The sequence below is a fragment of the Stenella coeruleoalba genome (genome assembly GCF_951394435.1).
Source record: "Stenella coeruleoalba genome assembly, chromosome: 8".
Taxonomy (NCBI): Eukaryota; Metazoa; Chordata; class Mammalia; order Artiodactyla; family Delphinidae; genus Stenella; species Stenella coeruleoalba.
The window spans coordinates 45,540,171-45,567,061 of NC_137154.1; the positions used below are offsets into that span (position 1 = coordinate 45,540,171).

The window sequence follows — 26,891 nt, forward strand, 5'->3', positions numbered from 1 at the left end:
GAAGGAAATGATCAGTTTTCCAAGACAATCACGCTGGACTGAGTGGGCCTGCTTAATCCACAAGAGGCGTTTTAATCTTGGCAACTGTGTAAAACCAAAACAAAAAAAACCACACTGTTTACTCTGGTAAAACTGAAAGAAAAACTAAGAGGCATAAAAAGAAAATTCGGGAAAGCAGAGGTAAGAGGATTTGGAGGGCACAGCAACAATGAGGGAGAAATCATCTTTGTAAATTCCCGTTTGTGAGCTGACACATCCACCACGGTTTCCCACATGAGTGACTCAAATGCCAAATTGGAGGCCATAGCTAACTTCATGATAGCACTGGTTTGGGGGCTCCAAACTGCAAACCCAGTGTTTTCAGGAAGTGTCCCTAAATCCGAGTTCATCTCATTATATGAAAACATGCACACATACACACAACCTTACTCTCCTGTCCTGTCAAATCAGACAGTTGAAAATGTATGCTCTTCTGGTATTTTTTTATTTTCTTACTGATTCCATTTTACTAAAACAAACAAAAACCATACAAAACACTTTTAATATACCTTAGAAAATTAGCAAAAAAATTAAGTTCAGCATATTACATTGTACAACATTTAGGTAAGAATGTTTGAAAATTATAAATATTTTGTTCCTTCTCAACATAGCACGTCACAAAAATACATTTTAAAACTTTTTTCATGAATGATTCCTAGAAATGATCATATCCCTATTTATCAAGGAAAAGGTCTGATTAGGACAAGCATTCACGGACACCTGAAATGTTCTGTACAGTAACTACAAAAGTAAAACCAAGGGGTCTGCCGGCACTTGGACAGTTGAAACCATTTTAAATATTAGGAGGAATTCAGTTAGTATCAAGACATCATTCCAAATGGGATTTACTTAGTTCATCTCTGTGCTGTCCTTGACTCGTAAGTATCTATCTCAGCCAAAGCACTGTTTGAAAGACTTCTGCCTCCTTGAGATAGCGCCGCTGGGGCCAGGATGCCAACCGGTCACACTGCATGAACCTGCACAACCAGAGACACAGATGGCAACCGCTTAGTCAGAACGAGGGCCACGTGTGAGAGAAACGCCTTCTCCAGTAGAGCATCCGTGGTCACAGGCAGTCCACGTCAACTGCGGGCCACGGCGAGCAGGCTGGCCCATCTAGTTTAGGAACAAGCACTCGGAGGAGGAAGAACAACGGCCCGGCCCGCAGAGGTTCTGGTAGCCGGTGAGCTGAGCGCCGCTCGCTGCCAGCCACACGCCGCGGGTCGATGAGGACGCCACTGCGCTGTCCGAGCGCTGGCCCCACCGGCAATCTGAGGGAGCTAACGGGAACTTTCAGAAGCTGAAGTTTTCAGAGAAAGGGTAAATAAAGAGCTTGACGATGCTGACGTTTTTTTTCTTTTCAGGTAAGCCCTTCTTTACAGGCAGATAAGTAAGAAGGCTTCCTTAGTATACTGACCAGGAGGCACTGAAAGAAGAAGAGTTAGAAGCAGCAAAGCCAGGTCCTTTTGTCTTTAGCATAAAGCTTTCCAGTTATACTCAGAACCTACATAACTGACATGACTTCTGCTCACTCCGTGGCCTTCTTTCCTTTCCAGCTCTTCTCTCTCTCTTCAAGTTCTGCCTGGGTGAAAGCTGCAGGGCCCCAGTTAGTGATCAGGTGAGGGTTTTTTGAACCTAAGAGACAAACATGCATTAAACATAGGAAGTCTTATATTCTTCAATTAACATTATCATTTTTCCACAGACAAAGGAGTAACTTTTCTACGTTATTTCTTCTCTGAGGAACTTCTATAAAGGTTATACCAGCCAAAACAACTAGAAGATGTATACAAAGGGGATTAACCAGGCCTTCTTATCTATCAGAGGGCAAGTGATTATTCAAGAGAAATTTACTGTTAACAGCTGGGTTTCTGTATATTTGGGCTGAGGACGTTTGTTTTTTGGGGTTTTATTTTTAGCACAATTCAAGTACACAAATAAAACAGAAAAATAAATTGACTAAATATCTGATTACTTCAAAGAATGTGTTACCTGGTTCTATCAATCGAATTAACCCTTCATGCTGGGCCACTCTGTCCTTCCAGCTCTTGGTCTTGTTAGTTGCCATCTCCAGCTTCTTTTTAACTCCCTAGAACAAAAGCAGATTTTAGACTATGCAAACACACAGGTAGTTTAAGAGTCAGATAACAATGATTAGGCACTTACTATACACTAGTGGATTATCTCATTAAATCATCACAGCCATAAGAAGCACGAAATATTATTATCCCGTTTTACAGATGTGGAAACTAGGATTCAGAGCAGTTAAGTAACCTGCCTGAGGTCACACAGAGGACGTAATTCGCACTAATTACAGATGAATATATAAGACCCTTGTGTGCCAGTTCCGGCTTACTGCCGCTCGGCTCCAAACCCACCCTTCGCTGTCTTGCCTGTGCCGTTAGGCTAACGTTCCCTCGACAGCTGGCACCACTTAAGCTTCGTTAGTGGAAGGGCTGGCGGGACACTGCAGGAGGCTCCACTGTGCTCTGCGCAGCAGCTCCTGCGGCTAGTGGGACACCCATGGTGCTCACACCAGTGGGTTTTAGCGGCACCTCCGCTGTGGGCAGCTTCCACCAGTGCCCCAGAGGGTGGCTTCCCAGTCTCAGCACCTCACTGAGCTTTTCTGCCACCCAGTGGGCGAAGGCCATGCCCTCTCCAAGAAGGACTGGCTCACAGCACTGGGCTAAGGGAGCAAAGTGGATGTGTTCCTCCCCTGGGCGCTCTGCCTCAGCCCTAGAGGCAGTGGCTGCTTCCTGTGTCTGCCCTTCCTGCAGCTCAGAGTTTTCTTTGCTGCTCAGGAGGTAATCCCCTGTTAGAGTTAATAGTCGTTTATATTAAACCTTCCCTGTTCATATTGCCGGCGTAGTTTCAGTCTCTTGATTGGACTCCAACTGTTACGCCCCATCGCCTGTAAAAAAATTCCTACCTACAGCTAAACACAATTCTTACACCACCTCTTACAGTAAAGCAAATATCCTGTTGCTTTAAATGTTTAAGAATATTTAAATGCACGTGTTTGCAGGGCTGGGTTTAATGACCTCGTACTGCTCAAGTGCTTGCTTCCGCTCAAGCTCCAGCTGTTGCAGCTGCTCCACGGCTTCCTGCAGGGCCTGTTCTTTGACGGCGCGCTGGTTCTCCAGCTCCTGCTTCTCCGCCTCCGTGGTGCGAATGGCCTGCTGCTGCTCCAAGTGCCACTTCTCCAGCTCGGCCCTCTTGGACGACTCTTCCTCCAGCAACCTGCGATGCGAGCTCGGCGTCAGACCCGCCCGGTCACCGCCCCTGACCCAGCAGATGTCGGAGCACGCCAGAGCCGCAGAGAAGCCTGGGGGTCATCTAACCCACCGCTCATTTCACAAGAGGGAAACTAGATTCACAAAGTGGCTAAGGTGACTCATGAGTCCTGCTCCAAGCTCTGTTTCACCCTTTTATGAAAAAAAAATGACAGTAAAAATAACATGCGTTGAAGGCTTAACGGGCCAAGAAGGAAGTGTGTTTTCTCAATTAATCCTCACAATAAACTTAAGTACTATTATTATTCCGTTCAGAGATGAAAAAAGTGAGGCACAAAGGCTAAGTGACCTGCAGGGCCGTGTTTTGAAATTTGCCGGGTTGCTACAACATTAAAACATTTTTTATCTAGTGAAGACCTATCACCAAGGAAAAAGCTGACTAATGAAAGCAAGAGAAGAAGGAGCTGACAAAAGGTAGAGTGAGCAGACACCATTTCCTAACGAAGCGCTGCCTGTCAGGCTCTTCACCTTCCTTGCTGCTAACCCTCCACAATTCTGCAAGGTGTTATTATCCCTGCAGATGAAGTCAAAGGGTTTAAAAGTATGACGCACAGGTAAGTAATGGATTTCAACCCAGGCCTGTGTGACTTCAAAATGTTATCTTTTAATAACAGGCTACCTATCTGAGAATATCCAGCTATGCCAGTATTTAATAAATAAATTAACGTGCAGCCCCACCTGTACCCAAAGTGTAGACAATGTGGTTAGATGCCAGCCCAGGACGGGACGCATCTCTACCGGCTTGACCATCAGAATTATGGTAACAAGCCACACGGCAGGCCAGTAACTACTACCCAAGAGCGTTTGCGCTTCTAAAACCGACAACAGCAGAAGTAACGTAACAGACTCCACAGCCCCTATCTGACTACTCCAATCCCCATCCCCAGTCCCACACCGTTGTAAGAATTCCGTCTACAACATCCTACAGGGTTGTTCTCCAGTTCTGTGTGATGGGCCATGCTTCACAAACCGGGTCAGTTTATTTCTGGCAGCCTTGATTCTTAGAAAGTTCTTCCTCAAGTAAGATGAGCTCTCCCATCCCCTACCCCGGGTTCCACCAAGGGCCAATCTGCACCCTCTGAGACGTCCCTCGGAGTGTGACATCCACAGTGAACACATCACTGCCAACGTGGGCTGACCAGTGCAGAGTGGACTCACTTACTCAGTGTGTATATATTCCACGCTGTCCATGTGCTTTTCTAGGCACAGGGGATACAACAGTGAATGAGACCGGAAGGATTCTTCATCCTAGTGGTGAAAGTCTGGAGGGGAAGGGACATTTGCAGGAGGTTAGGCTGCCCAGCCTGAATCCCATTCACGTGTCTAGGGATGTCTTGATGGAAGCCACTGACACAAAGGAGCAGAGACAGTGAAGAATTTATCTTTTGGTGGCAGCAACATCTAGTGTCAAGTGATGGCAGGAGCAATGGGGACAACTGACTGACCGACCCACGGTGCCAATGTCGACATCAGCGGCACCCTCGCTGGGCTCTTGCCGTGGCCTGGTCAGGGCTGCTCAGCCTCCCTTGGTTCCTGCCTGTGTTCAAGGCCTGGCCACCTGCCTTTCTGTGGAATTGGTGAGTTTCTCAAGAACCTTCCAACAAATGCTTTTATTGCTTTAGCTAACCCAAGTTGGTTTCTGTGGTTTACAAACAAGACTCCTGACTAAAGACCTGAACCTCTCTGTGCCTCAGTTTCTTCATTTATAAAAAAGGAATAGGAACTATACCTACCACCAAAGGTTTGCTGATCCATTAAACGTGATAATGCAAGTAAGGTACTTAGAGCAGTGCCTACCATGTCGTAAGTGCTGAATAAATATCAGTTCATATTATTATGGTGGGACTATTACCTCACTTGCTCCAAACACTTCATGAAGGCTGCCTGAGAGTATATGAGGTTCTTGGCAATCAATCATATCAGGGAAGTAAAACCCTGAATCTTTTCAAATGAGCTGCTATTAAGCCAAGTACCCTGGATCCTGTACTTGTTCTGCTGATATTTTAAATAATCTTCTTGCTCTAAAACCACCATTCCAGCCTGTCAGCACCTTTTCTGAATGCTTATTTGACATTCTATACGTTGCATATCTTCCCCCTCTGCAGATGAGCTAAAGGAACAGAAACCAACATACTCCGAGTGACCACCAAATCCAGACGTTACACGAAACTCTTTGCAAGCATCCCCTCCCTTACCCTTCACAACAACCCTACGAGCTTATCGTATAGATAAGGAAATGAAGGCTGCAAGAAATGAACTAACTTTTCTAAAATTACACAGCTAGGAAGTACCAGGGCTGGGAATCAAACCCAGACCTCACGCCAGGGCTCAGCGCCAACCTGCCTTCAAATACATGAAGAGTATTATCGCATGGAAGAGACTGTTGTTCCACATGGCCCCATGCGTAGAACCTGGCTCCATTCGTTCAAAAAAGACTCCTTGGGCACTTACTGTGTGCCATGCACTGTACTAGTTGCTGGGAATACAGACCTAAGGTACGCTCCTAGGCCTCACAGACACAAAAATTTAGTGGGTGGAAGTTATAACCGGACAGACTATGGCTCCGTCTCAAGAACTTTCCAATGACTGAGTTGTCCAAATGTTAAATGAACAGTTTCCTTCTGAGTTCCCATTCAGGAGAGGATAGATAACCTTCAGGATTACACATTTTTTAAAAAAAACTTCAATTTTAGTGGGGAAAAAAAACCCCAACAAGATCCAGATGGCTCAAGTCAAAGTTCTTGTATTTAAACAATTTACTATAAAAAATATCTCTGGGAAAATTTAAGACAATGACAGAGAAGGCACCATCCATTGGAAGAACAATGAGATGCCAAACGTTCGAAGAATGACTTGCTATTGCTTAAAGAAAGGACAGAGGCTAACTAAAAAGCCCTCTAGGGCTTCCCTGGTGGCGCAGTGGTTGAGAATCTGCCTGCCAATGCAGGGACACGGGTTCCAGCCCTGGTCCAGAAGATCCCACATGCCGCGGAGCAACTAAGTCCATGCTCCACAACTACTGAGCCTGCGCTCTAGAGTTCACGAGCCACAACTACTGAGCCCACGTGCCACAACTACTGAAGCCCACGCGCCTAGAGCCCGTGCTCCGCAACAAGAGAAGCCACCGCAATGAGAAGCCCACATACCGCAACAAAGAGTAGCCGCCGCTCACCGCAACTAGAGAAAGCCCGCACACAGCCAAAAATAAAAATAAATTAAAAAAATAATAAAAGCCCTGTATATACACCCTCAGCCTAAGATTATATTACAGTTCATTAGTACCAGACTTAAATGTTTCTATCTCAACTCCACGATGACTTCCCTTGATTTCCTACCCAGAAAGGCCTACCCTGAGTGGGAGCAAGGAGAAGGCCCCCGTTGCCAATCTGACAAAATGTCCCTCTGGGGCTTCCCTGGTGGCGCAGTGGTTGAGAGTCTGCTTGCCGATGCAGGGCACACGGGTTCGTGCCCGGGTCCGGGAAGATCCCACATGCCACGGAGCGGCTGGGCCCGTGAGCCATGGCTGCTGAGCCTGCGCGTCCCGAGCCTGTGCTCCGCAACGGGAGAGGCCACAACAGTGAGAGGCCCGCGTACCGCAAAAAAAAAAAAAAAAAAATGTCCCTCTGAATCAGGCCCAGCCTCCTGTGACTTCGGGAAAGAGATGGACTCGCCTCACTTAAAAATGACCACTAGAGGGCGCGAACCTGTCCACGTCAAGTTCCAAAAACTAAAGTCAAGTTCCAAAAACTAAGGTAAAAGAACAATTTAGAGTAGTAAAATTCATAAAATGGCCTTATATACCCCAAGAAAAACTAGTTAGTTTTTGTGCAGTAATATCAGCTTATTGGAGCAGAGCTGTATGTAGTAGTTATATTTGCATTTAAAAGGTTGGAACCATTTACTTAAATCAGAGTGTACAAAATAATTAGCCAGAGCATTTTTTTTTTTTTTTTTTTTTTTTTTTGGCCGCATTGCACAGCATGCAGAGATCTTAGTTCACCGACCAGGGATAGAACCTGTGTCCCCTGCAGTGGAAGCACAGAGTCCTAACCACTAGATCGCCAGGGAATTCCCTAGCGAGAGCTTTTTAAATAACAATATTCATGCCTGGGCTCCTATCCACAGATATTTTGATTTACTAAATTTGTGACAGGCCCTACATGAGTATTTTTTAAAAGGTTTATAGGGGATGATGATATTTACCACTGGTTAAAAACTACTGGCATCAATTATCCAAAACTGTCTTATTCAAAACATCACTCATTCTATAAACATGAAATAACTAATACTTTAATAAATTTCTGGAGTTATCTGGTTTCCTTTATGATCTAATCTCTGCCGTGTCATAATTAACCTCCCTCACAGCTTCAGAGAAGTAAATATATATAACATATCTCACCTGTGAATTCTCTGCACAAGGTGATCTATAAACTCTTGACACATCACAAATGATAAGGAGGTTCAAAAACGTCTAATGTCCCTTAGAATGTCTCTCTTTGCAAGTCACATGGGACCAAACCTTCCCATGCAGTGGATGGTGTGCTAACATCACTGCCCAATAACAACAGGGTGGTGGTTCCCATCCTCTGGTTAACACCATGGTGAACACACACTTGTGGGACCCATAAATGCCAGGCAATGTGCTAGGCATTTAATTTTCTATTTAGAAGATAATTTTTTCCTTAATAGAATCAACCTTTTCAAAACCTAATTCATTTATTTTTAAGTCATTTTTGGCAACATACATAACAAAGAAACCTCCTTCTTTCTTTCCTCCTGAAGATTAAAAGAACATCTGTTGCTGCTCCACGTGTGGCATGGCAGCTATGGAAAATGTACCCCAGCTCATCCCACAAGTGCTCCTAAAACAGGGGGCATAGCTTAAAGCACAAGATATGCCTGCACTGACCAGCTGGGGAAACAGTTTTTAGCGCTGCATCCCCTGACATGACATCTTAAAGAAAGCAAATGCGGAAGCAAGTTAGAAACTGGGAGAGGGTAGCTGAGCCCTGTCTTTAGCCCTATAAGCAAGGGTCTCCCAGCGGCCCAGACTGGGAATAAATAGCCCAGCCAGCCAAGCCCCCAGGGTCTCTCCAATCTGTCAGAGACCCCTCCCTCTCCAGCAGAGTTAGTCATTCCTAGAAAGTGTATGAGGAGTCCAGGCAAAGCACATAAAGCACAGAGGATGAGGCGATCGGCACCTGGCCTGAAGCTTCCGCACAGTCTCTTCATCTTGCCGGGCCTGCCTCTCATCCTCGAGAGCCTCCTGCAGCTTTAGGTACATGTCTTCCAGCTCCCGGACCCGCTGCAAATACTGTTCCAGCTCAGAGGATTTCTGGGCAACCTGTTCTTCCATCTGCTGCCTGATCTGACGGTATAAAAGAGTCATGTTTAAACTCAGGTTGACTTCGCCCTCAGGGAGAGCCTCCCGCTCCACCACCACCCTGAGTGAAGCCGCAGCACAGCCCACAGCCGCAGCCCATCAGGGTGGACAGGGCCCGTCCTTCACTCCCCGAAGACCGAGGAAGCAAGAGCACCAAACCCAATGCCAAGACCCAAGACCACAACCAAAGAGTCTGGGTCCACAAACTACACCCGAAACGCTGTTCTCCTGCCCTGGTATATTTCTCATCCCTTTCACTCCACATTTCAGACTCAAGAAAAAAATATTTCCCTGTATAATTTCTCTTTAAACTCCTTTCTGTCTTAAAATCACCACCTTTCTACCAAGAGTCTCCTCTAAAGAGAATGAACCTTTTCCCAGTCAGAACAGCCGAAGGGTTAAAATAAGGGGGAAAGGAAAGACTGGCCTGCAGTGAGCCCTTCTGCACTTACCTGGCTGCCCAGCACCCCGTCCTTTCTCCCTCTCTAGGGCACCTCTGGCCCCAGGGGGACCTCAAGCACTTAATTAGTGTTCTAACACATTTATGGTTTCTCCATTCTAGCTAAAAGAGCTTTGAATCTCTGCCTTATAAGTTAAAAGACAAGGACATCCTAAATGCAATAACATACACATTAGCATACGTCTCTGCAGTTTATAAGACACTTTTACTTGCATTAGCTTAGTTCACCCTCATAAGGGTCATGAAGGATCATACGACTATCCCCCTAATTTGAAGAAGAGAAGCAAGTTATTCATCAGCAGGAGCAGAGGACACAAACCCAGATCTTCTGGCCACGAGGGCAGCACCCCCCATGTCATACATGCCTTCTTCTCGCGACACAAACACGTCCACTTCAAGTCTGAGCAACAAAAAGGTGCTAAAGGGAACGTCACAGCACCTATTTAATAGGCCCTGGGCCCAGCCCTCTCCCACACACTGCAACTCATGTGAGGAGACCTGTGTTCCAACTAACCAGCTCGCTGTCTGAAGCAACCTGGACCTTGGGTCTCTTGGGGATGAGAACCTCTAATCAGATGATGAGTCAGAGCTGCCAAGAGCGGCAGGCCAGCGTTCACGTGTTCTCCTGACTTCCGAACCCTCACTCTGCTCATGACAGAGGTGCAACATCATGGAACTTATGCTTACTTTTTCCGTAGCTATTTATTTTCCAAGGCAAGACTCTGAAGGCTGAAAGGGATGCTATTAATAATTGTACCAGGATGGCAGGGACTGTCCCAAGCAAACCAGGAACTTTAGTCCTCCTACCCACAGTACTTACCATCCCATTCCATAAATTTCTACTTGGGGGTCTTGAATGCAAGGTTTACCTTTATATCCTTGGCATGGTACCTGGCATATAGAAGGTGCTCAATAAACTGATAATGAATGAATAACTTCCCCAGGAGCCCACTGCAAGTCAGCAACAGAGCCAAGCTGGCAAGATGATCTCACTCTAGCCTCCCAGCTCTTCACCCTCCACCAACCCAGGCAGGCTTTTGCTCCTCTGCCGACCGGGGCTGGCTCTGTGAGTTAAGGCCGCAGCAGCACCTCTGGGCATGCGATACTCACAAGCTTCTCCCGCTCCAGCTCCGTGCTGAACCTGGCCTGTAGTTCCACTTGAGTCTGAAGGCGCTTCTTTTCTTCTTCTGCTGCCCGAGATGCTGCTTCTTCTAGTTTCTACCCAAAAACCCATCCACAGAAAAGCAGGAAATATTACAATGGAAGTGCATTTGGAGAGAAATGGTCACACTTAAACATTATGGAGGAAGTCAAACATTCTCAGTGTTCAATAAAGACCGAATAAAACTTGTAGATCCACTGGAATTCCATTCCAACAATTTTCCCAGTCAACATACAAAACAAATTAGGTAAATGAATGATTCCTCATAACTCTGAACAACATTTTGCCAAGAAAATTTTAGTACAGTCATTAAGTTAAATTCACTTGCAAATGCATTCATGAGGTAGGAATCTATTTCTTGAGCTTGTCCTATACAGTTTTGTCATCTTAACATTATTCCTTAAAACTTTATCAGAGCTCAACTTCCCAAAGGGTGCATGAGGAACTCCACAGACCCTTTCCCTGGCAAAACAACATTTAGAAGAAAAGCAAAAACAACCATTTAAAGTCTCTGGGAATTATCCTAAAAGCATACAGCAAACGGAGAACACTTAGCAAGAAAATCAACTGAATCTCAGCAAGAATAGTGAAAGCCTATGGCATGTGAGCCACGGTGCAGCCCCCTCTCTGCCTACTGCTCCCCCGACATGGCAGTGGAAGGAGGCTCTACCCCATGGCCGTGGAACCAAGAACATAAGCCTCCCTCTCTCCTCAGTTTCCAATCTAGGGCTAAGGTATCTCACAGGAGGGTGCAGACAAAAAAATGTTGCTTGCCGTTCCAATAAACAAAGAACATTGCCCACCATCAAGCCATCAGCCACTGCAGCTGTCCCAACAGTGCACCCTGGGAGGAATTCAGGATGGAGGAAAACAGGATCCTGGCCCTAGATAGTTAAGATGCATATCTAAGAAATAATTTTAATGAGCTCAGATTTGCATCTTCCCATACATTGAAAAGCACTAAAATCATTAACTTGAAATATCTGTTTTTTGTGATTAGCAGTAACCACATGTTTTGTTTTGTTTTGCTTTTTTCAACAAAAACTCCTTTGTATCCTGGCTCCCCGCTTACCTCTTTGGAACAGTTCCTCAGAGCTGAGAAGCTTTCTCCCGGGCTGGCTAGAGTCCTCAGTAAAGTCCCCGAATAAAACATAACTCTCAGATTTTAGCTGTGCTTTTTTTCAGTCGACAAGACCAACAAACTAAACCACAGGCCAGCTAGAAGTCTGACAGGCGAGGCCAGCAAAGAGCCCCCGTGTAGTAGGAACAAGTCTCAAAGACAGGCCTCAAAAACTACATGTGGGCCAGAATTTAAATATCAGACTGTGGGGCCAGGTAGGTTCCAGGGCATTGTTGAAAACAACAGAGCCACTGTGAGATGAACAACTGGAGGTGATACCAACAGAGGCATCCGGCTTAACAGAGAGCTGAGAGACTGACAGAGATCAGAAATGGAGACAAAGAGCTCTGCTGCCACATACAAAAATAAGCTCAAAATAGATTAAAGACCTAAATGTAAGACCAGATACTATAAAACTCCTAGAGGAAAACACAGGCAGAATACTCTTTGACATAAATCAGAGCAATTTTTTTAATGTATCTCCTAAAGTAAAAGAAATAAAAGCAAAAATAAACAAATGGGACCTAATTAAACTTTAAAGCTTTTGCACAACAAAGGAAGCCATTGACAAAGCGAAAAGCCAACTTACCAAATGGGAGAAAATATTTGCAAATGATATGACCAATAAGGGATTAATATCTAACATATATAAACAGCTCGTACAACTCAACATCAAAAAAACAAACAACCCAAAACCTTGTACACTGTTGGGGGGAATGTAAACTGGTACAGCCACTGTGGAAAATTGTACGGAGGTTCCTCAAAAAACTAAAAAGCAGAATTACCATATGACCCAGCAATTCTACTCCTGGGTTTTTTGGGTTTGAATATTTATTTATTTATTTATTTATTTATTTATTTATTTATTTGGCTGTGTCAGGTCTTAGTTGCGGCACACAAGATCCTTGTTGCGGCATGCAGGGTCTTTTCGTTGTGGCACGCGAGCTTCTCTCTAGTTGTGGTATGTGGGCTGCAGAGCGCGCAAGCTCAGTAGCTGCAGTGCACGGGCTCTCTAGTTGTGGCGCATGGGCTTAGTTGCCCTGCAGCATGTGGGAGCTTAGTTCCCTGACCACGGATCAAACCCGTGCATTGGAAGGTGGATTCTTAACCACTGGACCACCAGGGAAGTCCCCACTCCTGGGTTTATATCCAAGAAAAACAAAAGCACTGATCTGAAAAGATACAGGCATCCCAATGTTCACAGCAGCATTATTTACAATTGTCAAGATATGTAAGCAATCTAAGTGTCTATCAACAGATGAATGAATAAAAAATAGATGTGGTGAATACATATCTACAATGGAATACTACTTAGCCATAAAAAATAATTAAATTCTGCCATTTGCAGCAACATGGATGGACTTGGAAGGCATTACGCTAAGTGAAATAAGTCAGACAGAGAAAGACAAATACGGTATGATATCACTTATATGTGGAATCTAAAACATACAACAAACTAGTGAATATAACAAGAAAGAAGCAGGCTCACAGATATAGAGAATAAACTAGCGGTTACAGGGGGGAGGGCAAGATAGGGGTAGGGAAAGTGGGAGGTACAAACTGTTGGGTGTAAGATAGGCTTAAGGATGTATTCTACAACACGGGGAATATAGCCAATATTTTGTAATAACTGTAAATGGAGTGTAAACTTTAAAAACTGTATAAAACAAAAGAATGCCAAAAAAGCCCTGCTGACACCTCGGTCACCCCAAGGCACTGTGTGCACGCCCAAGGTTCTGCTTGGGAGGAGGACAGTCAGAGGCTGCACACCATGAGGCAAACAGACTCCACTGAAATAATCCAGCCAAATCATGAAACAAATAAATGAGCAAACAACAATAACAAGCTTTTGGAGGAGGGGCGAAAGCCATATCTAGAGTTGCTACAACGTATTATCTAAAATATCCAGTTTTCAACAAAAAATTATGAGATGTGCAAAGAAAGAGAAAAGTGTGACTCATACGCAGGGAAAAAAGCAGGCAATAGAAACTGCCTTTGAAGGGGCCCAGACACCGGATTTAGCAAAGACTTCAAAGAAGTTATTATATGTTCAAAGAACTAAGGAAACCATGCTTAAGGAAGTCATAGATGATATGATGATATCCCATCAAACAGACAACATCAATAAAGAGACAGAAATTATAAAAAAGAACCAAATGGAAATTCTGGAGTTGAAAAGTACAATAACTGAAATGAAAAATTCACTAGAGGTTCTCATACATACATTTGGGCTGTAGGAAGAATCTATCAAAGATAGATTGATAGGGCTTCCCCGGTGGCGCAGTGGTTGAGAGTCCGCCTGCCGATGCAGGGGATACAAGTTCATGACTCAGTCCGGGAGGATCCCGCAAGCCGCGGAGCGGCTGGGCCCATGAGCCATGGCTGCTGGGCCTGCGTGTCCGGAGCCTGTGCTCCACAACGGGAGAGGCTGCAACAGTGAGAGGCCCGCGTACCGCAAAAAGCAAAGCAAAACAAAACAAAACAAAAAAAGATTCATAGAAATTATGCAATCTGAAGAACAGAGAAGAAAACAGCATCAGAGAAATGTGAGACACCCATTAAGTACACCAACATTCACATAACAGGAGTATCTGAAGGATAGGAAAGAGAGAAAGGAGAAGGAAAAATATTGGAAGAAATAGTGACTGAAAACTTTCCCAATCTGATGGAAAATACTAACCTACACATCCAATAAGTTCAATGAACTCTAAGATAATACAAAGAGTTTAACACATACTTCATATCATACAGACATACACATCATAGTAAAACGGTGGAAAACCAAAGACAAAAAGAAAATCTTGAAAGCAACAAGAGAAAAATGATTCATCACACACCAGGAAACACCAGTAAGACAGACAACCAACTTCAGAAACAGAGGAAGTCAGCACAGAGTGTGGCATTTCTAGGGGTTGCAAAGGGAGAACCCCACCAGGAATTTGGGGCCTTAAAGTATGCCACATCCCAGGGCACAGGTGCTGCATAGGAGGACACAAAAGGATGCTTGAGCTTGTGGTTAGCAGGTGCTCAGTGATTCAAGGCAGAAAGGATCAACCCAAAGGCGCCCCAAATAAAGACCATGACCACACACTGAGGACTCAGCACCACACCCAGAATTGTGATATACACAACTGAGGAAGAAAGTTTCCCAATGAATGTCAACTATCTCTTACAGCCTGTGGTACTTGACCTCCTAGCCCTGAGATGGAAAGGGAAGCTGACCCAGACTGTATCTTTGGCTCCAAACAATAAGTAAAACCCCACAATTCTAACACTAAGGGTCTTCCAAGATCCTCATGAGTGAAGATGGGAGCTAAGGGGGAAAACCTAAAAAAGCAACAGATCCTGTCCAGTTCACCAAAAGTGACCTTGACATCCTTAGGGGAATACAATGTCTCATCTTTCTCTGACAAAATTCAACTGTGCTCATTGTTCTTATAAATGTTCTTTTCTGGTCAATGAAATGTCCCTGCTACCCTGAGACCCTCATAACTTTCAAGGGCTGGGTAAACCAGGGCGTCTCACTCAGTGGTCTAGATGTACTTCCTGCGAGCACAGTTCACAAAAAAAATCTCTCTACGGTTGCATTAACCTAGTCTTGGTAGAACCAAAGCTCTACCAAGTAAGTGAGGTCGCTGTGGCCTCTGCAGTGAAATGAGAGCCCGCCCCCAGCCCAGCGTCCACACCCACCTTCCTCACGGTCTCCAGCTCCTGCTGCTTGTTTTCATTTGCCACCTGGAGCTCCTTCATCTGTCGCTCCAGCTCCTCCTGCTCAGCCAGCACCTTCTTCCGGAGTTCTTTCCGACGCTGGCGGGCTTCTTTGTGTGGTGGGGGGCTGCCCAGCTTCAGCAGATGGATGGTAGAATGGATGGCTGTGAAAGGCATGGGAGAAAAAACAGGGAATACCCTTTATTCTTTGTAAGCCTAACATGTAAATGGCATAGTGGGAATAAAACCAGAGACCCAGGATAATTCTGATCCTGCCACTGAGCAGTGGTGTGACCGTGAGCAAGTCACAGAACCTCTTACAGCACGGGTTTCTCATCTCTAACATGAGAGAGATGATCTCTGGAGTCCCTTCCAGCTCCAAAGTTCCGTAACTGCCTATCTGTGCTTAAACAGATCTTGATTTGGGAATATCACACACATTTGAGGAAATCCCAACACTTCCAACTCCCTTTCCTATACTTCCCAAAAGGCCAGGTAAGAACAAGACATAGCAAGGGCTGAGATATAAAGTTCCTGGTATCTGATTTGCTGCCTGCTGTATTTAGTCTGCCCCTCATCCACACCTTATGAAACCATCTCCCTCTATACTCCCTTCCCGAGGTGATAACAGCAGCTACCGTTTTTTGAATATTTGCTATATATACACCCTTTACATGCATTATATAATTTCTACGTGAAATCTGATTTCTTTCCTGATTGTTTCAATTACTTAAAGAGCTAATACTTTCACATTGTTCAAACTCAAAAGCATGAAAGGACATAGATGAAGTCTCGCTCCTACTCCTATCCCCCAGTACTGAGTTCTCCACTCCACTAGCAACTAATGCTAACAGTTTCTGTGCATCTTTCCTGAGATACTTTAAGCATATAGAAATAAACATGTATATACGTTCTCCATCTTCTGTTGACACAAATGTTGGCATAACACACTCTTCAGAGCCTTGGAGAGCTTTCCATATCAGTACATACTGCACAGTACTGCACAATTCTCCACTGTGTAGCTGTACCATAATCTGTTCAACCACTCCCCAATTAATGGACGTTTAAGTTGTTTGCAATCTGTCACAAACATTTCTGCAATGATGTGTCATTTTTTAAATATGCAACTATATCTTCATTTTCTAATTATGAACCCTCACAACAACCTGAGAGGTCGATACTGTTATTTGCCCCATTCCACAGAAGAAGAAAGCTGCTAGAGAATTCCTAACTCAACCCCAGAAGCCCAGGAGAGAGGATTCAGACCCAGGTACACTTGCCTCAAACTCTTAAACTACATCAAAATGACCATAATTTTCAATAAAACAATTTTACCTATGTTCAAGAATATAACATTCAGAATCCTCTTTCATGATTAAAAATAAAATCTCATAAAGTGTTTCATTCTTTACTAATTTTGAAGTAATACTTTAGTTTGAAAGTTATTAAATCAGAAGTTTGCATTCTTGAGATAATTATTTGAAACTAGTGATTTCTTGTGAAAGTAACAGATCTTGAAAATTACTTGAAGTATTCAAAAGCTATTGCACAATTCCTCTTTTGTTTTACACGTTACGAAATACTCAAAATGGCTACTTTAAAATTCTTTATAGTCCTTAAAAGGGGAAATTCCATGTTCTTTAAATAGTAAGAGTAAAAAAACCTAAAATGTCCAGTTTATAATTTTCCCACACATTCATCAGGCAAATGAAATTGATGAAAATTTTGGGAACTCCTCTCACTTTGTTATTCTTCTAGCTACTGTTTCACATAGAAATAACTATAGACAATGAGGAAACAATGCCGAGTATCTTTAATGAGATCCAAAGCTGAAAGAGCTCTCAAGTCATATCATGACAAGTAATAAAAATTACCTTACCCTGAATCCACTCTTGTTTCTTCTTCTTATCTGAAGCACTGATTTCAAAGGTCTTATCAAAACATTTTATGAGAAAAAGGCATTTCTTTCCATCTTTGTCAGGCAAGGACTAAGACAGAAAGCAAAATTAGTCTTTAAAATTTTATTTTAAAGTATTTAGATTAAGTTCAATCTTAATTATTTATATAAGAAGTACCTATAAATGAATATTACTGATTTTCTAATGCTTCCCCCTAGGCAACAGTACTTATGGTAAAAATGACCCTGGATTAGTGTACTACACCTAGACTGGGAGAACCAACACCACCTTATGGGCCATGCTTTGGGCTTTCCTGAGCACAGCAACCCTTGTACCTTAGCACATCTCTTAAGGGAACCCTGGAAGATATACCCATGGACTGTTCCAATAGGTCTTGACTCCTATAGGATATGAGGCTTCTAACCCAGGGTGATTCCCACACCCTCCAGATGCGTCTCTCCCTTCCTTGCACCAGGGGTATTGTTGCTGGCAGGCTGTGGTTCTTGTCCTATATCCTTATAAGTAGACTGGTATGGCCTATGGTAATCTTGTGAGTCTCCATGTTTACCTGAATCTAAGAAGACCCCTTACTGGGCACTGCACACCCTAAGACATTAATACATACCATTTCAACCATCAAAACACATTATCATTTATGAGTGAGATCTTAGGTATTTTAAATGTTCTTCAATAAATACAGATGTGGCAATAGTTCAGCTATAAATTAAAAACTCAAAACTTTATGTTCTTGAGGACTTCACTTCTTTAACCGAATTAGCAGCTGTGACTAAAGTATTCTGAGAGTCACCCTAAGTATTCCAAGGCAATGCTCACATCTTCTTTTGGTTTATCTATTACACTCAAAATGGCCCAGGTATTCTGATATATTCATGATTTCAAACACTTTCTTACTAAATTTTTTTTTTTGCTTTATTTTCTTATTTATGACTCCATTTTATTCAAGAAATGATCCCTTCAATGTACAAATGAGATTTAATCCCTATATTTTATTCTCGAGTATAAGAAAATTAACTCACATTAGAAAAAAATTTTGTCAGGTATCTAATTTTTTGGTTCAGAAACTATGGCTACTGTATGCCTGTATTATTTTGGAAATGTAAATTTTAAGATTATTTTTAAGGCTCTGGAGTCTAGAAGAAGATACACTACTTGAACAGCAGGGGGCAGCACTGGAAAGAGGTAACTGTTGACTCTTACCTCCACACAGCAGTTCTCATCCAAGAGAATGTCTCCTTTCTTATCTTTCAGATCCTCACTCACATAGTAAGAAATTATGTTGGGTTTTAGTACAAACCAGCGTTCAGTCCAGTTTTTCCGTCTATGGCCTTTTTTCATCATGTAACCCTATGAAAGATTAAATCTGATATAAACTCCTGTCCTTTTATTTATAAGAGCTGATACCTCTTCCTTGACATTCTTGCCTACTCCATTATCTGATGTGTGGCCTTGAATACATGAATATCAAAGGTTCTTGCCCTTTGTGGATCATGAACCCTTTGAAGAGCTACAAAGGCAGGGCACTATACCCAGTCAAATTCATGCAAGCATGTGCAGATAAAAGTTTACATAGAATTTTAGACACTCAGAGACATCTCCTCCCCCCACCCAAACCCCCAACCTCGCCAAAAGCTATATGCAGATAAGAGACTGCAAGACCCCCTGATGTTAACAGCATTGTGGGGTTTCTTTTTTTAATACCTTATCTTTTAGGGATGCCTACTGAAATATTTATAGATAAAATGAAATGTCTGGATTTGTGTCAAGATAAGACAGGAGAGCTCAAAGTAGGCGGGGAGGATTAACCAGGTATCAGTGGTTCCTGGGGCTGGGTGATGGGTATACGAGAGTTCATTATACTATTCTATCTGTTCCCTTTAAAATAGAAAACAAACACATGCACACACACAGTGATCTGAGATTCTCAGTAAATCTAGACCTAGACCTCACAGTGATTCTCAGTAAATCTAGACCTCCATCAATGAAAATGCTAAAACTTATCAGTCAACTTGGCCAAGCATATCTTCTCAGCCAGTCCCACTCTGGCACCAAAGTACCTCTCTGCCTGACCTCACAATTCTGGAGGATGACTCTGCTCCAAAGGAGCAGAAAAAGAACTGGACCAGTAGTTAGGCTACTGGCTTCTAAGTATAGCTTCTATGCTCACACTTACTAGCCCTGTGCTTCCTTCCCATACATCAGCATCAAAGGTGTATGATTAAAAATTTTACTTCAGCAAAAGTACACATTTATTATAGGCCAAAACCCTTCAGTACTATTCAAGAATAACTCACTTTTTTTTTTTTTTTTTTTTTTTTGTGCTACGCGGGCTTCTCACTGTTGTGGCCTCTCCCGTTGTGGAGCACAGGCTCCGGACGCGCAGGCTCAGCGGCCATGGCTCACGGGCCCAGCCGCTCCGCGGCATGTGGGATCCTCCCGGACTGGGGCACGAACCCGTGTCCCCTGCATCGGCGGGCGGACTCTCAACCACTGCGCCACCAGGGAAGCCCTAACTCACATTTTAAATAGTAAATCTATAGGTGCTGATAGCTTATGGTAGACTATACACATTGTTAAATATATGATAATATCTTGGCTGTATCATTCGATTATTACACTAAGTTCTAATCATATTACTTGTTCAGTTTGCTAATCCTTGAACATTTAAGCCAAAGCTATCTCATACTGCAATTCATCTGTAGTTCTATATTCTGCCATCCTAATCCGTCTGGAAATCCTCTTCAGACAGAGACCATGTCTCATAACTCTTTGCAGCACCAAAAACTTACACAAATTAAGCCTCAATTAATTTTTTTGATGGGCTCCATTTGGAGAAAAGAGCAAAAGCAATATCACCTAACAGAGCAAAGAAAGGACCAAAGTAAGGAAATCCCAAATCAGAGCTATTATTCAATGTAATAAGGTAGGAAATCTAATCTAATCCACTAAAAATATATAAATTCTACTTAATAAGCATTAAGCCTCCATACGTATATCAGATGCTATGCAGGTGCTGAGAAAACAAACTTTATCATCTAATATGATAAACACAACTTTACTATATAAAGGTATTTTTTCCCAAAAGAAAGAATATTTTTATGATTTTATAAAAATAATATATATCATATATATAAAGAGAGATCAACATGTGTAAACATATATAATAGTAAGTCCAATAATAAGAAAAGAACAAAGAATAAAATAAAATTCACAGAAATCCCACAATCCAGCGGCAATCAACATCTTGGCACTCATCCTTCCAGACAGCTCTACAAACACAAATCACATTGCATGAAAGGGATGACAAGACACCTACTGTTCAACAAACTATTTTTCACTGAACAATATGCCATGGGATCTTTCAGATGAATAAGTATGGATGTACACGTGACATAAAAGTACTTTAAAAATGTTTAGAAATGTGATCATTTAAACAGTTATTTCAAAATAGTAATTTCCCAATGCTTAACTATAATTCTTTACAATGAAAGCCTAACACAAGACTGGGAAAATAAGAAACTTTATTCCTGTTCTCAATCAGTGTAAAAGTATAAGTGACTTAGACTCATCTTTGTAATGCAAATTTGTTTTATTTCAAACATGTCAAATTCTAAAGGTAAGGAGAAGCAGTGTTATAGGACTCTTACCTGTTTCAGCACATCTAATATAAGCTCATTAAAGACCTCGTTAATTGCCATGGACACTGTCTGCCGATCCATGCCTTTGCTAAACTGTCCATTTCCAATAAGCTCAATCAGTTCCCACACGGAAAGGCCATCTTTACTGTCATCAAAGTTGATTTTATAATTTTCAAATTGTTCTTGTTGCCAACCTCCTCCCATAGCTTCTGTAAGTTTCTTAAGCAGGTATTCAATCTATATAAAGAATTTTTAAAACATTATTTCATAGCAAAAAAATAACTTTTAAACTTAGGTATGTGCCTGTGTTACTTACACTGAAAGGTCAATTTCGGAAATATTCTTTTATAGTGCCAAAAGTGTATCTTTCAAGAATCATGATACTACCAGGGAGAAGGGTATGGATAAAATGCCATTTATTCTATATGAAACTAGAATAAGTAATCAAAAACTGGAATCTTTAAGAGTATAGTATATTTGCATACAGAACTAAAGCAAACTGCACACATACTATCATACACAAACTAATTGATGTGATCTGATTACTCTTGGATTTCAATATATCAGAATATTAATTTTACTGAACAATAAGCATCTCAAAGTACGTACAACTTAGTCACCAATTTATTAATTTTCCACATAAGCCAATTATTTGAAATTAATGCTGCTGCTTCTCATTAGAATGCTGACAATGTTGTAAACAACGGTGAATTCCTAGCCTGGGCCAGAAAAGTCTATTAAATCCCGAAACACATAGCTTTGTATAGAAAAACAGTAGAAAATACTGCACGCATCCTTCCAGACAGCTCTACACACACACACATCACATTGCATGAAAGGGATTACAAGACACCTGCTGTTCAACAACCTGTTTTTTTCAGATGAATGAGTATGGAGGTACACGTTACATGAAAGTACTTTAAAAGTGTAAATGAAATAGTAACAGTTAAACAAAACAGTGATGCAGTAATACTGAATGAGAATTGATCTCTCTTATCTGCTGGAAAGCCTGGGTATCCTACAGTGCTCTCTCAAACTCAACATGTGCAAAAATGAATGAACCACCTCTACCTTTCAAATGGCTTCTCCTCCAATTATGGATTTCAGTTGGGAACACCACCATTCACCCATGTCAGGACCCTTTTCCCCACTCCCTTACATCAAATCAGTGACAAAATCCTACTGTTCTCACCTCCCTTCTTTAAACTCTGCCTAGCTCCCTATCACCTCAAAGATAAAGGCCAAGCTCCTCTGTGTCCCCTGTGATCACCCCTGCCTACTGTCTCTAACATATTTCCTGCCATGCCCTACTGCAGATTTTACACTCCACCAATAACCACCATCAACACAGATCGCAAGCATGTTCTGTAAAGGGCTAGCTTGTAAACATTTAAGACTTTCTACATCTCTGGTATATGGTCTTCTTTGTTCGGGTTTTTTTTTGTTTTTTTGGTATTTTTTAACAACCCTTTAAAAACGTGAAAATTATCTTAGCACATGGGCTATATAAAAACAGGCTATGTGGGCTGAATTCACCCAGCAAGCTGTAGTTTGCCAACACCTGCTATAGATTGTAAGTAGTCTACCCATTTAACACATTTTTTTATGCTTCTATGCCTTGCCCCATGCTGTCCTATCTAGATTACCTTTCCCCATTTCTCTACCCAGCTAACTGGTATCTGTTCAAATCCTACATTGTCTATAATATTCCCACTCAGAATAGTCCAAAATGTGGACCAGCAGCATCAGCATCACCTGGAAGCCTGTTGGAAATGAAGAATCTCATACCGCACCGAAGACCCCAAAATCAGAATCTGCATTTTAACAAGAACCCCCAGTACTTCCATATGCACATTAAAGTTTGAGAAGCACTGCTCTGGTAAAACTGCTCTGACCTAGGTCAGGTGTTCCTCTTCTGTGTCACCGCACTCAGCATACTGTATTGAAACTATCTCTATACTCATACGCTGCCCCCTGTAGATTTTCTGAAATCCTTACAGGAGGGACAATGTCCCACTCATCTTTGAATCTCCAGAACTCAGAATCATACATAGAATGTAGTAGAGGTCAATTAATGAAATGGAAGTAAACTAAGCTAGGTCTCAATTTTTCTCATCTATGAAATGGGTATAATAACACCCATCATACAGAACTACTATGGGGATAAAATGGGACAAAAATAGAACACTGTGCACAATGTCTGGCACAGTATGTACTCCATCAATGTTTCTTCCTTCTGCACTGAGTAGAATATTATTCAACCATTTAACATTACATTTAAGGCAGACTGGTTCAAGATGGCAGAATAAAAGGATGTGCACTCACTCCTTGTTGCGAGCACACTGGAATCACAACTAACTGCTGAACAATCATTGACAGGAAGACACCGGAACTCACCAACAAAGATAACCCACATCCAAAGACAAAGGAGAAGCTGCAATGAGATGGTAGGAGGGACAATCACAGTAAAATCAAACCCCATAACAGCTGGGTGGGTGACTCACAAACTGGAGAACAATTACACCACAGAAGTCCACACACTGGATTGAAGGTCCTGAGCCCCATGTCAGGCTTCCCAACCTGGGGGTTTGGCAACAGGAGGAGGAATTCGCAGATAATCAGACTTTGAAGGCTAGTGGGATTTGACTGAAGGACTTTGACAGGACTGGGGGAAACAGAGACTCCACTCTTGGAGGGCACACACAAAGTAGTGTGCACATCAGGACCCAGGGGAAGGAGCAGTGACCGCACAGGAGATGGAGCCAGACCTACCTGCTAGTGTTGGAGGGTCTCCTGCAGAGGCAGGAGGTTGCTGTGTCTCACTGTGAGGACAAGGACACTGGCAGCAGAAATTCTGGGAAGTACTCCTTGGCGTGAGCCCTCCCAGAGTGTGCCATTAGCCCCACCAAAGAGCCTGTAACCTCCAGTGCTGGGTCACCTCAGACCAAACAACCAACAGGGAGGGAACCCAGCCCTACCCATCAGCAGACAAGCACATTAAAGTTTTACAGAGCTCTGCCCACCAGAGCAACTCCCAGCTCTACCCACCACCAGTCCCTCCCATCAGGAAGCTTGCACAAGCCTCTTAGATAGCCTCATCCACCAGGGGGCAGACAGCAGAAGCAAGAAGAACTACAGTCCTGCAGCCCGTGCAGTGAAAACCACATTCACAGAAAGACAAAATGAAAAGGCAGAGGACTATGCACCAGATGAAGGAACAAGACAAAATCCCAGAAAAACAACTAAACGAAGTGGAGATAGGCAACCTTCCAGAAAAAGAATTTAGAATAATGATAGTGTAGATGATCCAGGACATCGGAAAAAGAATGGAGGCAAAGACCGAGAAGGTGCAAGAAATGTTTAACGAAGACCTAGAAGAATTAAAGAACAAACACACAGAGATGAACAATACAAGAACTGAAAAGAAAAATACACTAGAAGGAATCAATAGCAGAATAACTAAGGCAGAAGAACGGATAAGTGACTTGGAAGACAGAATGGTGGAATTCACTGCCGTGAAACAGAAAAAAATAAATGAAGACAATCTAAGAGACCTCCGGGACAACATTAAATGCACAAACATTCGCGTTATAGGGGCCCCAGAAGGAGAAAAAAGAGAGAAAGGACCCGAGAAAATATCTGAAGAGATTATAGTCGAAAATTTCCCTAACATGGGACAGGAAATAGCCACCCAAGTCCAGGAAGCACAGAGAGTCCCAGGCAGGATAAACCCAAGGAGAAAGATGCCAAGACACACAGTAATCAAACTGAGAAAAATTAAAAGACACAGAAAAATTATTAAAAGCAACAAGGGAAAAACAACAAATAAAATACAAGGGAACTCCCATAAGGGTAACAGCTGATTTCCCGCAGAAACTCTACAGGCCAGAAGTGGGGGGGGCACAATATATTTAAAGTGATGAAAAGGAAGATGCTACAACCAAGATTACTCTACCCAGCAAGGATCTCATTCAGATGTGATGGAGAAATCAAAAGCTTTACAGACAAGAAAAAGCTAAGAGAATTCAGCACCACCAAACCAGCTCTACAGAGAATGCTAAAGGAACTTCTCTAAGTGGGAAACACAAGAGAAGAAAAGTACCTACAAAGAAACACCCCAAAACAATTAAGAAAGGTAACAGAAACATACATATCAATAATTACCTTAAATGTGAATGGATTAAATGTTCCACCCAAAAGACACAGGCTCGCTGAATGGATACAAAAAGAAGACCCATATATATGCTGTCTACAAGAGACCCACTTCAGACCTAGGGACACATACAGACTGAGAGTGAGGTGATGGAAAAAGATATTCCATGCAAATGGAAATCAAAAGAAAACTGGAGTAGCAATACTCACATCAGATAAAATAGATTTTAAAGTAAAGAATGGACAAGAGACAAGGCAGGACACACATAATGATCAAGGGATCAATCCAAGAAGAAAATATAACAACTATAAATATAAATGCACCCAAGATAGGAGGACCTCAATACATAAGGCAAATGCTAACAGCTATAAAAGAGGAAATCGACAGTAACACAATAATACTAGGGGACTTTAACACCACACTTACACTAATGGGCAGATCATCCAGACAGAAAATTAACAAGGAAACACAAGCTTTAAATGACACAAGAGACCAGATAGATTTCATTGATATTTATAGGACATTCCATCCAAAAACAGCATATTACACTTTCTTCTCAACTGCACACGGAACATTCTCCAGGATAGATCACATCTTGGGTCACAAATCAAGCCTCGGTAAATTTAAGAAAACTGAAATCATATCAAGCATCTTCTCTGACAACAATGAGAAATCAATTACAGGGGAAAAAAACGTAAAAAATACAAACACATGGAGGCTAAACAATAAGTTACTAAATAACCAAGAGATCACTGAAGAAATCAAAGAGGAAATCAAAAAATACCTAGAGACAAATGACAACAAAAACACGATGATCCAAAACCTATGGGATGCAGCAAAAGCAGTTCAAAGAGGGTAGTTTACAGCAATACAATTCTACCGCAAGAAACAAGAAAAATCTCAAATAAACAACCTAACCTTACACCTAAAGGAACTAGAGAAAGAAGAACAAACAAAACCCGAAGTTAGTAGAAGGAAAGAAACCATAAAGAACAGAGCAGAAATAAATGAAATAGAAACAAAGAAACAATAGCAAAGATCAATAAAACTAAAAGCTGAAAAAAAAAAACTAAAAGTTGGTTCTTTGAGAAGATAAACAAAATTGATAAACCATTAGACTCATCAAGAAAAAGAGGGAGAAGACACAAATCAATAAAATTAGAAATGAAAAAAGAGAAGTTACAACAGACACCGCAGAAATACAAAGCATCCTAAGAGACTACTACAAGCAACTCTATGCCAATAAAATGGACAACCTGGAAGAAATGGACAAATTCTTAGAAAGGTATAACCTTCCAAGACTGAACCAGGAAAAAACAGAATATATGAACAGACCAATCACAAGTAATGAAATCGAAACTGTGATTAAAAATCTTCCAACAAACAAAAATCCAGGACCAGATGGCTTCACAGGTGAATTCTATCAGACATTTAGAGAAGAGCTAACACCCATCCTTCTCAAACTCTTCCAAAAAATTGCAGAGGAAGGAATACTCCCAAACTCATTCTATGAGGCGACCATCACCCTGATACCAAAACCAGACAGAGATACTACCAAAAAAGAAAATTACAGACCAATATCACTGATGAATATCGATGCAAAAATCCTCAACAAAATACTAGCAAACAGAATCCAACAGCACATTAAAAGGATAATACACCACGATCAAGTGGGATTTACCTCAGGGATGCAAGGATTCTTCAATATACGCAAGTCAATCAATGTGATACACCATATTAACAAATTGCAGAATAAAAACCATATGATCATCTCAATAGATGCAGAAAAACCTTTTGACAAAATTCAACACCCATTTATGATAAAAACTCTGCAGAAAGTGGGCATAGAGAGAACCTACCTCAACATAATAAAGGCCATATATGACAAACCCACAGCAAACATCATTCTCAATGGTGAAAAACTGAAAGCATTTCCTCTAAGATCAGGAACAAGACAAGGATGTCCACTCCCACCACTATTATTCAACATAGTGTTGGAAGTCCTAGCCACAGCAATCA

General features: G+C 42.1%; 1 protein-coding gene across 2 annotated transcripts in view; it reads right to left on the reverse strand.

Annotated features, from left to right (window-relative positions):
* Positions 1-542: 542 nt before the first annotated feature.
* The window catches only part of SWAP70 (switching B cell complex subunit SWAP70), a 79,063-nt gene continuing 52,714 nt past the window's right edge, over positions 543-26,891 (reverse strand). The window contains exons 4-12 of one of the 2 annotated variants that reach the window (XM_079929045.1): positions 20,729-20,956; positions 18,282-18,428; positions 17,045-17,153; positions 15,148-15,329; positions 10,286-10,393; positions 8,534-8,700; positions 3,081-3,279; positions 2,032-2,128; positions 543-1,674 (exon numbers count right to left, since the gene is read on the reverse strand). In XM_079929045.1, coding sequence (XP_079785171.1) covers positions 1,568-1,674; positions 2,032-2,128; positions 3,081-3,279; positions 8,534-8,700; positions 10,286-10,393; positions 15,148-15,329; positions 17,045-17,153; positions 18,282-18,428; positions 20,729-20,956 — 1,344 coding nt within the window. In that variant the 3' untranslated portion in view covers positions 543-1,567. Of the gene's footprint in view, positions 1,675-2,031; positions 2,129-3,080; positions 3,280-8,533; positions 8,701-10,285; positions 10,394-15,147; positions 15,330-17,044; positions 17,154-18,281; positions 18,429-20,728; positions 20,957-26,891 lie in introns of those variants that run through there. The other variant, XR_013829423.1, reaches the window with a different exon arrangement.